Below are 11,407 nucleotides of genomic sequence, written 5' to 3'. Positions count from 1 at the left end.
GACAGAGTTACAGCATAAACCCACTTCCAAAATATATTTTATGTCATAATTCAGAGATGTCATGTGTACTACTTTGCAAAGGAAAACAGAAAGGCATACAGAAAAATAGGATTCTAGGTCTGAGAATAACATTAAAACACTTACCGTAGGCCTGGTTTCACAGACAGGGCTTAGGTTAAGCCAGGATTAGGCCTTAGTTTAATTAGAACATTTAAGTAGCTTTTATAAACGCGCCTTATATAAAAACATTACTGGTGTGCATATTGAGACAAAACAATGGCACTGACATATTTTAAGATATGTCAGTGCAAGTTGCTTTCAGTTAAAACGGCTCAAACATGCATTTTAGTCTGGGACTAGCTTAAGCCTTGTCTGTGAAACCGGGGGTAAGAAAAACACAAAAACCCACACTAACTTAGATTATTGAACACAAAACATGCTTGTAAGTAAAAACAAACTGATTGCTTGCTGTCTTTTTTACGATTATACAATTTTCAGATTTATTTTATACCAGCTGACCACAGAAGAAGTGCTAATAATCACCGAAGACACATAATCCAGTCAGATCTGATCGATCCTCATTATTCAGCCTGGTCATTTGCTATTCGTTATTCAATATACTTATCTGTTTGATAAGTTAATATCCCATAAGTTAACATTGCTAGAAACACCTATTTTTGCTTGTTCATGTTGATGTGTGAATTTCTGTGCTTACAGCACCATTGAAAAGTGGCAAGTCAATCTATCTCAAAATAAAAATATACATACATACAAAGACAACCATGGAATGTAGTGTATCGGAGTACTAAAATGTACAAAAACAGTGTAATGCTCCAAAGGCAATTCTTTCAATGCATGTAGTTATTGATCAGAGGAATAGCTGTGGTATATTAAAATTCTCTAATAAGCATGTTTTAGTACCAGTATTAAATACTTTATACAGATATATTTATGCATTAGGAAGCCCTGTGTGATGAGTACAGACTCACTAAAGAAACATTTATTAAGGCCTGTCTGGTAATGAGCATTTGTGCATATTATCTCAAGAGAAATACTGTCGTTTATCATCAGAAATGGTAATATAAAGAAAGAGTTCCACTTAAGTTAGCATAAAATAGCTGCTATGATGCACCAGAAGAGAGCCAGTGTGTGAGAGCGTCCACTCCTCGTCGTACAGGTCCAAAGAAAAATTCCACGTTTTGCGAGAAGTCAACACACACATTAGAGTACGCCTCTCCAACGAGACAATAAAGAGCAGTCCCACCCATGCTAATCACCACAGTAGCCAGACACAAGAGGAGGAGGACGAGGCACGAGTTTCCAGACACCTCATCTGGAAGCATGAGAAAGATGATCATTCTCACTTTAATACAAAACAGAAATATGAATACATAAAGGCCCTGTGTGACCATTTGTTGTCAAAAATGTGATGAAATTGTACCTTGATCGAAAGCATCATTTGGCTCTCTGAAACGGACTTTGCGTTTGGTCGAGTCTTTTTGTGGAGTCGCATTCTCGGTTTCCTTGACGCAGGCTCTCTTCTTTAAAATAGAGACTAAGCCATTTGAGGGAAACGTCTAGAGAAATACAGTATGAAAATCCATGAAATAGACAACAAAATCTGAGGTGCAATTCATTTTAAAGCATGTACATAGCAAATAATGTAATAACAACTAATAACCACAAGGGGGCAGTATGTGCAACATCATAATGAACTGAACTGCATTATTGTGATCCCTTGTGAAGAGTACTTTTAAAAAGAGCACTTATTATGGAAATAATATACTTAAATGTGAACCAATGTTTTTAGAACCAATGTATTATAGAATATATTTTCTAGTTGAATTTAACAGTGCTTTTTAACCCACTTAAGTAGGACTTAAAGAGACAGTTCCCCCAAAATTCATTATTTACTCACCCTAAAGTTTTTCCAAACCTGAATGACTTTCTTTCCTCTGCTGAACACAAAAGAAGATATTTTGAAGAATGTCGGCAACCAGACAGTTGATGAGCCCCATTGACTTCCATAGTATGGAAAAAAAATACTATGGAAGTCAACGGGGACCAGCAACTGTTTGGTTACCGACATTCTTCAAAATATCTTCTTTTGTGTTCAGCAGAGGAAAGAAAGTCATAGAGCTTTAGAATGGCATGGCGAGAAAATAATAACAGAAACATTTTCGTAATTTTTCAAGTCAAATCCGAGGCCTAAACAAAAGTGATTAGAGTCTTTAAATCACTATAAAATAATTGTGTACAACAAGCAAAACAAACACATGTAATCATCATTCAGTTGTCGTGTTTGTTGATCAAAAAAGTCAGTAACTCTTTCAGAATGTGTGTCCAAAACAGTTCTGGAGAAGGTTTTTGCAGTTGGACTGTTATTAAAACAACCACGCCCAATAGCTTTAGGAAACCATACACTCCCAGAACGCTTCTTTATAAAATTCCTGCAGCTGGCTGCCATAATGCTGTGGATGACATCACACTATTTTGCTTTCACAAAGCAGAAAAACCCTGTGGCTAAAAAATGTGGCCCGAGAATTGGAAGAAAGTCCCATTTGACCTTTCACAAAGTCGTAAAAAGAATCAAATTGAGGACCCATATTAATACATCATTGCTCTGAGGAATACAAATCGTTCTGTAAGCGGTTGATTTGGAAAGATCGCAGCAGACGGATGGTGTCTCAGCATGCTTATTTTTTCTATAAGCAGATGGTAATATGCAAGAGATTAACATCACTCCTACAGCGTCCTACCTCCTTTACCTGAATGAGGTTGTCCAGCTCATCCACAGGAACCTGGCCGTCAAAGTCTGTGTCGTCCTGCGGCTCCTCATTCCAGTACTCATCCTCCTCAAGACCTTCCTCCTCCTCCTCCTCCTCCTCATTCAATTCACAGTTCTCTTCTGGCTCCTGTTCAGCTTCCAGCCATGAGCAGTCGTCCGCCCGGTTTTCTCTCCCGGTTGAGTTCACTGAAGCTTGCTCTTGTTTTGATCTTCTGTGTTCTGTCACACGGGTTGGGCTGTTTTGTAGTTTTATGTCATCCATGTTCTGCAATAACAGACTGCTTTAATCAGACTCACAGAAACATAAACCGAGTTGGTGGATAATAAAACAATTATAATGTTTTTTTATTTTACCTTTTCCAAAGAGAAGTTAGGCCTGAAAGAGGAGTAGAGTTTGTCAAATTATTAATTAAGGAGTTTAATTTCATTAGTGTTGTTAAAATGTTTTATACAATAGCAAACCTAGCAAATAATGAATAATTTGATATATATATATATGTGTGTGTGTGTGTGTGTGTGTGTGTGTGTGTGTGTGTGTGTGTGTACACATAATTATAATGTATATTGCATAACTATGTATGTATGTATATATATATATATATATATATATATATATATGTATAAACACTTTAATTAGTATTATAATAATATTACTGTTCAACTGTATTTTTGATCAAATAACAACTTAAGTCAAATGAAAGCTCTTAAATATATTAAATTAAGAAAATAAAACTGAAAAACAAATTTTGTTTAGAAAATTCCATTCTTCTTCAGGTATTTCCCTATAAATCAGTTTAAATTGATGGTACTTGACAAGGCCCTGGGTCTGTCAGGGTTAAAGATTTTAACATTGGAAATAAAATGTAATGATTATTATTTTCTTCTCCTCGGACAGTTCTTGTCTACACACAGTCTCACCTCTGGTGTGTTCTGCAGATATGACTCAACACTTCCATATGCTCTCGCTCTCTGTCAGTTCCATTAGCGTTTAAAGTAGAGTTACTTTCGGTTTGGATGCTGATTTTCCTCTGGGACTCTGAAACCAAACATATGGATTTGAGTCTTAAATATTTGGACTGTGTGTCTCATTCTCTCTCTCTCTCTCTCTCTCTCATACAGTATACAATATGTACTCACAGATTATGTGAAAGCAGTCTAAAAACACACATTTCATGAAAAAAAATCTTTGTACCAAAAAAAACTACAGCTATGTGACATTCTTCAAGTTTCACTTTCCACAGTAAGACCTTGTTGACAGTTAATCAGATAAGATGTGAGAGTCTGACCTCTGTACTGCAGTGAAATTGGGGAAGTAAAAGAGTCACATGTGGTCTGGGCAATGAAGCACGGTTGGGAAATGAGTAATTTCCTGAGATCAAACCCATACCACTGCGGTTTACTTGTAAAAGATAAAACTAGCAATTCAACTTACAACAGTATTGTCCTATTTATAAAAGGAGTCTCATCTTTATAAGATCAAATAATGCTTTAGAAAATCCTCTCACATGCAAACAATTTGACCTCCCCTGGTAAAAGTTATTATTTTAGGAAATACATTTTTGATGTACCATTATCCATAATCATCTGGCATTCTTACCCCATTTATTTTGTATGGAGGCCAGATTAGACAGCAGTCTTTCATGGTACAGCTTCTCCAGATGAAGAAACTCCACTGCCCACTGATCTGAGATAGTCAATGCTCAAAGAAAGCAACGTTTAAAAGTGTTTATATAGAGAGAGTACCATTCTAAAGTTTGAGATTATTAATTCTTCTCAGGAAGGATGCATTCAATTTATCAAAAGTGACCGTAAATGCATCTAAAACATTGTAAAAAGTAAAAATAAAAATCTATTTCAAATAAATGCTGTTCATTTGATCTTCCTGTTCATCAAAGAATCCTGGAAAAGTGTGATGGTTTCCACAAAAATATTAAGCAGCACTGTTTTTAACATTGAGCACCAAATTATCATATTAGATTGATGTCTGAAGGATCATGTGACACTGAAGACTGGAGTAATGATGCTGAAAATTCTGATTGGACATCACAGGAAAAAAATTGCATTTTAAAATATATTAAATAGAAAACAATTATTTTAAATTGTAATAATATTTCACAGTATTTTCTTCTTTTTTTCTTATCTTTCAAAAACATGTACAAATCTTACCGACGCCCATGATGACCAGTTGAACAGTTATATATTTATAAAATCTCTTTTTAAAATTAAATATCTATCAACATCCTTCCTTTTCCCAAAACCCTAAATGTTAGCATGGAAAGACACACCCCAATGAGCTTCCCCTTGGTTACGCTTGCCCTGGTCACTAAGACAACAGCATCAACAGGGACCATTTAGTGACAGTAAAGGAAAGGCAAAGAGGAAACAGACAGAGATCAGGAGAATAACAGTGGTGGATTTAATATGCAAAAGGATACAGTCCTCTTCAAGGAAGTAGCCCTCCGCTATCTGTTATGGACGAAAAATATCAGCAAGTAAAATATAACATCTCCTTACCAATTCCTGGTTCATCACAAAGACAGTTTCAGCTGTGGTCGATCAAAGCCGCATTTCCTGTTAGACCTGAATCTTGATTTCATTTAAATTCCCTGATCAAGAGAAGCTCTAATGAAGAGCACATTTAAAAGGACAATCAACAGAATGAAGCGCATGCGAACATGTTGACGGGTCTGACAGTGAGCGGAGAATGTTTGAGAAAATAACTGCCCTATCTAATGCATTCTCTTACATGGATCGTCTATATTTAGTGTAATGCAGGAAAATGAATTGTTTTTCCTGTACTCTTGATTTTATCTAACTATAATCTCATTGGGAGGCAATTTGCACCCCTCTATTTATAACTCTACAGGGAGATTAAAAAAACAACTCACAGAGCACATTTCAGCAGTTTGTCTTGTTGACAGATCTGATTATAAATGTGCATGGTGTTTTAGTCAAAGCTTTTTTACACGCAAAATATGGAAAAACAAGAATATACTATTTTTCTACAACTTATATCACATTTTGTTTGAAATTAAAGAGTTAGTTTAAAACCAAAAGAGCTTATAAGAAGAATTGTTCATTAGCGCCTGCCCGTTTTTTCCAATCATTTCTCCCATAGGGATTTTAAAAAAAAGTCTTTGTTAAAGCGTTATAAGCCATGAACCAAGCCAACCAGCTACGAGGTGAATCACAACATTACAAACTTTGATTTGAAGCGAAAAAGTATTTGAAAATCGGACAAAAACAAAACAAAAACAAACACGGTTCAAAACTGTGAACTTAACAGCTTTAGTAATAGAGAGAACTACTATCCCATGAAGCATTATCTTGTTTCGGCTCAGATTGGTGGAATTTTCTGTACAGCATCATGGGTAATGTAGTTTTCACAAATTCTGCTGTTAAACAGGATTATTTTAAAACTAAGTTGAAATAATGCGGAATAACAGCTTCAACAGAAGCAAATATTATCATATTCATAGCTCACAGTAAGGCTGTCTTTACAGGTTTATGTTACCGTTAAAAATCTATTTCCCTATGGAGAAAATTAATGGAGCTATATATACTTTCAGAACAAGACTGTTGCACTCTAAAAGATTACTGCTTTTTTGCCTTTAAAATATCCTTAAGTAAACAACAAAAGTTATCAACACTCTTAGAATAAAAGGTTCAGTGGGGTTCTATATATAACTCTAGGGTTCTTGAATTTTAAAGGACTCTTTATGCTAAAAAGCTATAAAAGGAGAAATGTCTTACCTGATTGCATAATACTTTCATGTTTAACATTTAATATTTTTAATTACAAGTTTACGAGCTGTTTAATTAATACATTTAGTTAAAATAAAAATGCATTGAAACTAAATGGCCCTAAATGGCCCTTTAAGGTCTTTCATGCCAATTTGTGTTTTGGCTTCGGGGCCTTTTTGTGGGCGTAACCTTTTCAAACTCCCAGTGCACTCACCTGGTGTAAGGAATGAGGGAGGAGCATGTGATCATTCTCTTCAACAAGGGACTGCAGTGAAGCCAGAAGAGAAGGACTAGGTCCAGGTGGCACAATCCCAGAGAGAGTACCTGTACAGAGATCACATCAGGAAAAAAACATTAGAAACTCTGATGCAATTGCATAATTCTGAATTTAGTAAACTGGTAAATCCAGTGATTTGAGTGCATTCTGGTTACTTAGGTTTATGGTTAATTAAACTACTTAATACCTGCTAATAATTAAAGGAAAGATTGTTTTTGGAATGTGTTCATGTGGTTAGCAGTTGGTCTAAATTTAACCTTAAAGAAGCAGTTCAGCCAAAATGACAAATTTGTCATTATTTCCTCATGTCATTCCTAACCAGTAAACTGAATTTTTTTTTCCTGGAACAAAATAATCATTTAAAAGGATCCTCACACAGCTCTTTTACATACAACATATCATAGTGATTCCTCTCAATCCTCATAAAAAGCACCATATAACATCTGTGCTATATGCTAGATTTAAAAAAAAGTTTTTTAAGATGCTCAGCAAGGCTGCATTTAATTGAACAAAAATTAGCTGTTTTCTATTTTAATATATGTTTAAAATGTAATTTATTACTGAATTTTCAGCATCATTACTACAGTCTTTGGTGTCACATGATCCTTCAGAAATCATTCTAATATGCTGATTTGCTGCATAAGAAATGTTTCTTTTTTATTATGAAATTTTTAAAACAATTTTCCAGCTTATTATTTTTGTGGAGAACGTGATACATTTTTTCAGGATTTGATGAACGAAGTTTAAAAAAACAGCAATGTAACAATGTAAAAGTGTCCTTAGTACTTTTGTTTAGTTTTGTTTACAGTGCTGTTCTTTTGAACTTGAATCATTTGAATAATTATTGAATCATTTCGATTACAACTGTATATAGTTGTAATCAAAATTATTCAACCCCCATTGCAAATTGAGAAAACATCTGTTTTGCAGATTTGTGCTGTTATGAGGGATTCTATTCAGAGGGAATTTAATTTTCAGTTGAATTTGGGGAAACCACTTGAAACATTTGTTTTGTCGGGCTATTTCAATTACTTTTGTTTGATTTGTTCCTTGTAAACAACAGAAAGTCTGTAAATTTTGCCATAAAATCTGAGTCATTGAGTCTCTGCAATGGGGGTTGAATAATTGTATATATATAAATGTACTGACCTCAAACTTTTGAACAGTAGTGTATGCCACTTCTATGACACTTTCATAATGCTTCTGAATCATTTTAAAAGCTTGAAAGCCAAGGTCCCCTTTCATTATGATATTATATTATTAAATAAATAAATACTATATTCTTAAATATTTCTACCTTTTGTGTTCCAATTGTGTTGACTGAATTATTTATAACCTTTTAAGTAATATTTCTTTCATCAAGACAAGAATTACAGCACCAGAATTCAGCGATATAAAATGCCTACCATGATCTAAAGAGCAACTATGGCTCTTGTTGTTTGTTGGAGACCTCTCTTCTGGGTTCATAATCTCTGAGTGGAGTTTAACAGCTTCCACGTCCATAACCTCTGCCTCGTGCAGCTTGTTCTGATTCTCATCAGAGGCTGTTAGGTAAGACGTAATGATGTCCTCTGCGGTCTGGGTTATTGTGCTCGTCTCTTTCCATCGTACAGACTTCCTTGTATTGGATTCTCCCATAACTGCAAGGTGATCATAAAGAAGATAGACCATAATGAAAATGAATCTATATCTTAATAAGAATTCAAGAGAAAGCATTAAGGACTAAATATATCCACCAATTGGGGACAGGGTGGTTTTTCAAGTTCTTCACCCTGCTCTGTTCCGTATGCTGGTCATATCTGCCATCATTGACAATGCATCACAGTGATCGTAGATTGAAAAGAATTCAAAGAGGAAACACAAGTAGGACATGTTTGGTGTTGCTGAAAATTTTTTCAGGCAGATCTTGGGCCTTACTTGAGGAAAAACTTGTGAAGCTGTGAAACAGGGTGTCCTAAAACGAACCAACACTCACTTGATTTACTCCCGAAGCTGACAGCAAGCTCAAACTGACAGGTGTGTTCAAAAACAAGAGCCGGTTATAGCAGCGCTGCATAATTCATGGGATAGGGATGCTTGTCTTTCACTCTGTCTAGGCATTCTGAGGGACGAGCAGTGAAACCAGAGACAGAGAGATGGAAAATGGGTGGAGTGTGGATGAGTGTCCTCATAGTAAATTACTTGTCACTGTCAGAGTGGTAACAGAACAGGGCGAATGATGAGGTGGAAAAGGCTGACAGAAAAGTTGAGATGTTTCTTGACATAACATGACCACAACTGGCCAGATCGATGTCAAGATGAACCCTAATAAAAGCTGAACAGTGTGAACATATAACCTAACAACAGGGTGGGCAAATAATGAGACATGCTGAGATTGACACTGTACCTGATGCAGCAAAAGTGCAACAGTTTTGTTTTCAGAAATTGTCCTGAAATAAACTTCATTGGCATAAGTTTATTTAATACACTACCGTTGAAAAGTTTGAGGTTGGTACATTTTTAACAGTAAAAAATACAGTAAAAACATTAATATATTTATTAAACATTAATAACATTAATATACATGAAATATTATTACAATGACTGTAGTTAGTAGTATGTAACTGTTTACTCTATTGTAATTTGACTATATTTTAAAATGTAATTTATTCATGTGATGGCAGAGCTGAATTTTCAGCATCATTACTCCAGTCTTCAGTGTAACATATTTTTTTTTGGAAACCATGATCATTTTTTAAGGATTCTTTGATTAATAAAAAGTTCAAAAGAACCGCAGCAATTTGCAGAAATAATGTAACTTAAATAATCTTAAATCGTAACATAAAAAATTGCTGTAGTATAACCATGTTTATTAGTTTTTTTATATGGAAACACAATATTTAAATTTTGCCTACTGTTTCTTCCAAGTAACTTGAAGTACCATGTAAAAATGGTCATTTTAATCATTTAATACCATGGTATATATCAAAAATGCCGTATAACATTTTAATTGTGTATATGGCACCACCAAGGTTTTGTTTTGGTGCTGTTATCTAGCCTAACTGACTAATTTATTTTTATTTATTAATTTAGGCTATTTATTTTTATTTTGAGTGACACCCAGTCACATCAAGGTTGGGTTTAACAATGACTTTTAGAGTACACTAAAGTTAAACCATGAATTACCATAATTTAACAGGCAAAGTTATTGTATAGTAGCCTGCAAATATATATGTCAGGACATGCTTATGTTTAACAACAGACAGGTGTTCACATGCGTGCCCTGAGGCCTATTTTAAAGAAAAGCACATAATAAAACTGACCCATTTTAAAAGAAAAGAAAAGAAAAGAAAAGAAAAGAAAAGAAAAGAAAAGAAAAGAAAAGAAAAGAAAAGAAAACTCTGTTCTCTGCCCCTCTGGTCAACTTTGAAGATTGCATCGTATTGAACTTCTAATGAATCTTCACCATTATAATTAATGAGTGTGCTAAATTAATAAATGTACATATAAACGGCTTAGGCGAAACCTATGGGCGAAACCCAACATTATAACGTGGACTGGTAAAATACATTTATATTTACGTTAGCTGCTACTGCTCTTGTAATATATTTCTACTGATCTAGTTTTGCATTCATACCTTGCACACAAATGAAAAATGGTGTAAAGGGCGCGCGTGCTTTAGTGTCCCGTAACCATTTCACAGCGTCTTGTCTTTTCTCGCTATTTTATTTTCATCAGAACCATTTCAAAAAGAAAAACAGACACACGTCGTACTTACGTTTAGTCTCTGTAATGATGTTACAATAGTCCGCATCCGTGAACGCGTGCACGCGCAGCGTTCATATCTGTTCCCAGAGCTGCTCAAGCAGCGACCCCAGACCCCTCTCTGTGAAATACAGACCGATCTCAAATCAGTTTCGATGCCCTGCTTGTCTCTGCATCTGTGCAGTTGTTTACAATCCAAACAGGGGCGTTTCTTTTCAAGGTTTCGATCTTGCTGGACGACAGTGGACGTTAGTGCCACCCATCGGTTCACATGTGGCACTGACATTGAAAGTGTTTGGAGACATCAAATTGGCTGCTGTTCATTTTAAAACTGCATTCATTCAAGGCGATACAATTGTCTATTTGCCCACATAACTGCAAATATGACAAATTAGCTCTTAAAGCAATTAAATATTTAGTCGTGACTCCTGTCAGGTGTTTTATTTTTATATTAAAACTAGGCTACTTTACAGTAGGCCTACTTGCATTGTAAGTTTTTACTCACTGCCCAAAACTGAACAATATCCAACAATGTTGAAACCAGTAAGCTGAATAAACTCTTCATATATTTATGTTACTATCAAATTATTCATCATCAACAACAAGAAAAGGTATAAAGAAAAGGTCTGCTTGAGTTCAGTTTCAGTAATCCATCAGCATCATATCCAAGAATATTCCAAATATTTTCAGAAGTCTTTCCCTAAAATATAAATAAACTATGAGAGCAAACATGAAATGGACATTAGAATATGTCGGAATTGGAGCAGAATGTAAACACAACCCTTGAAATGTGCAGTCATTATGGTGGCTTGCTGTGGTCTGTAATGTCTCTGACTTCATATTAGGGTAGGGTT

At 35.0% G+C, this 11,407-nt stretch overlaps 1 protein-coding gene across 2 annotated transcripts; it reads right to left on the bottom strand.

The window, feature by feature from the left end:
- Positions 1–19: 19 nt before the first annotated feature.
- On the bottom strand, positions 20–10,723 carry cnstb (consortin, connexin sorting protein b). 2 transcript variants are annotated; one of them, XM_082147051.1, is made up of 10 exons: positions 10,567–10,723; positions 8,216–8,449; positions 6,747–6,856; positions 5,224–5,254; positions 4,386–4,472; positions 3,707–3,824; positions 3,143–3,164; positions 2,760–3,053; positions 1,442–1,577; positions 20–1,333 (listed from the first exon to the last, which is right to left on the bottom strand). In XM_082147051.1, the coding sequence occupies exons 2-10, from the start codon at positions 8,445–8,447 to the stop codon at positions 1,122–1,124; spliced, it is 1,242 nt and encodes a 413-aa protein (XP_082003177.1). In that variant the 5' UTR covers positions 8,448–8,449; positions 10,567–10,723; the 3' UTR covers positions 20–1,121. The 2 variants fall into 2 exon arrangements, with proteins under 2 accessions (XP_082003177.1, XP_082003178.1); XM_082147052.1 differs by having other exon boundaries at positions 2,769–3,053.
- Between the last annotated feature and the right edge of the window lie 684 nt (positions 10,724–11,407).

The sequence above is a fragment of the Leuciscus leuciscus genome, assembly GCF_965113295.1.
Source record: "Leuciscus leuciscus genome assembly, chromosome: 19".
NCBI classification, from domain to species: Eukaryota; Metazoa; Chordata; class Actinopteri; order Cypriniformes; family Leuciscidae; genus Leuciscus; species Leuciscus leuciscus.
Note: the sequence above shows the minus strand (reverse complement) of the source record. Positions and strands in the feature narration are given on the sequence as shown.

What these genes read in the sequence shown, in the direction of transcription:
- cnstb (XM_082147051.1), bottom strand. Translation starts at nt 8,447, where the DNA reads ATGGGAGAATCCAATACAAGGAAGTCTGTACGATGGAAAGAGACGAGC. An exon ending in TCCCTCATTCCTTACACCAG is followed by an intron (nt 5,255 to 6,746) that starts GTGAGTGCACTG and finishes CGTCCATAACAG; the next exon opens with ATAGCGGAGGGCTACTTCCT. An exon ending in AAATGATGCTTTCGATCAAG is followed by an intron (nt 1,334 to 1,441) that starts GTACAATTTCAT and finishes TCATGCTTCCAG; the next exon opens with ATGAGGTGTCTGGAAACTCG.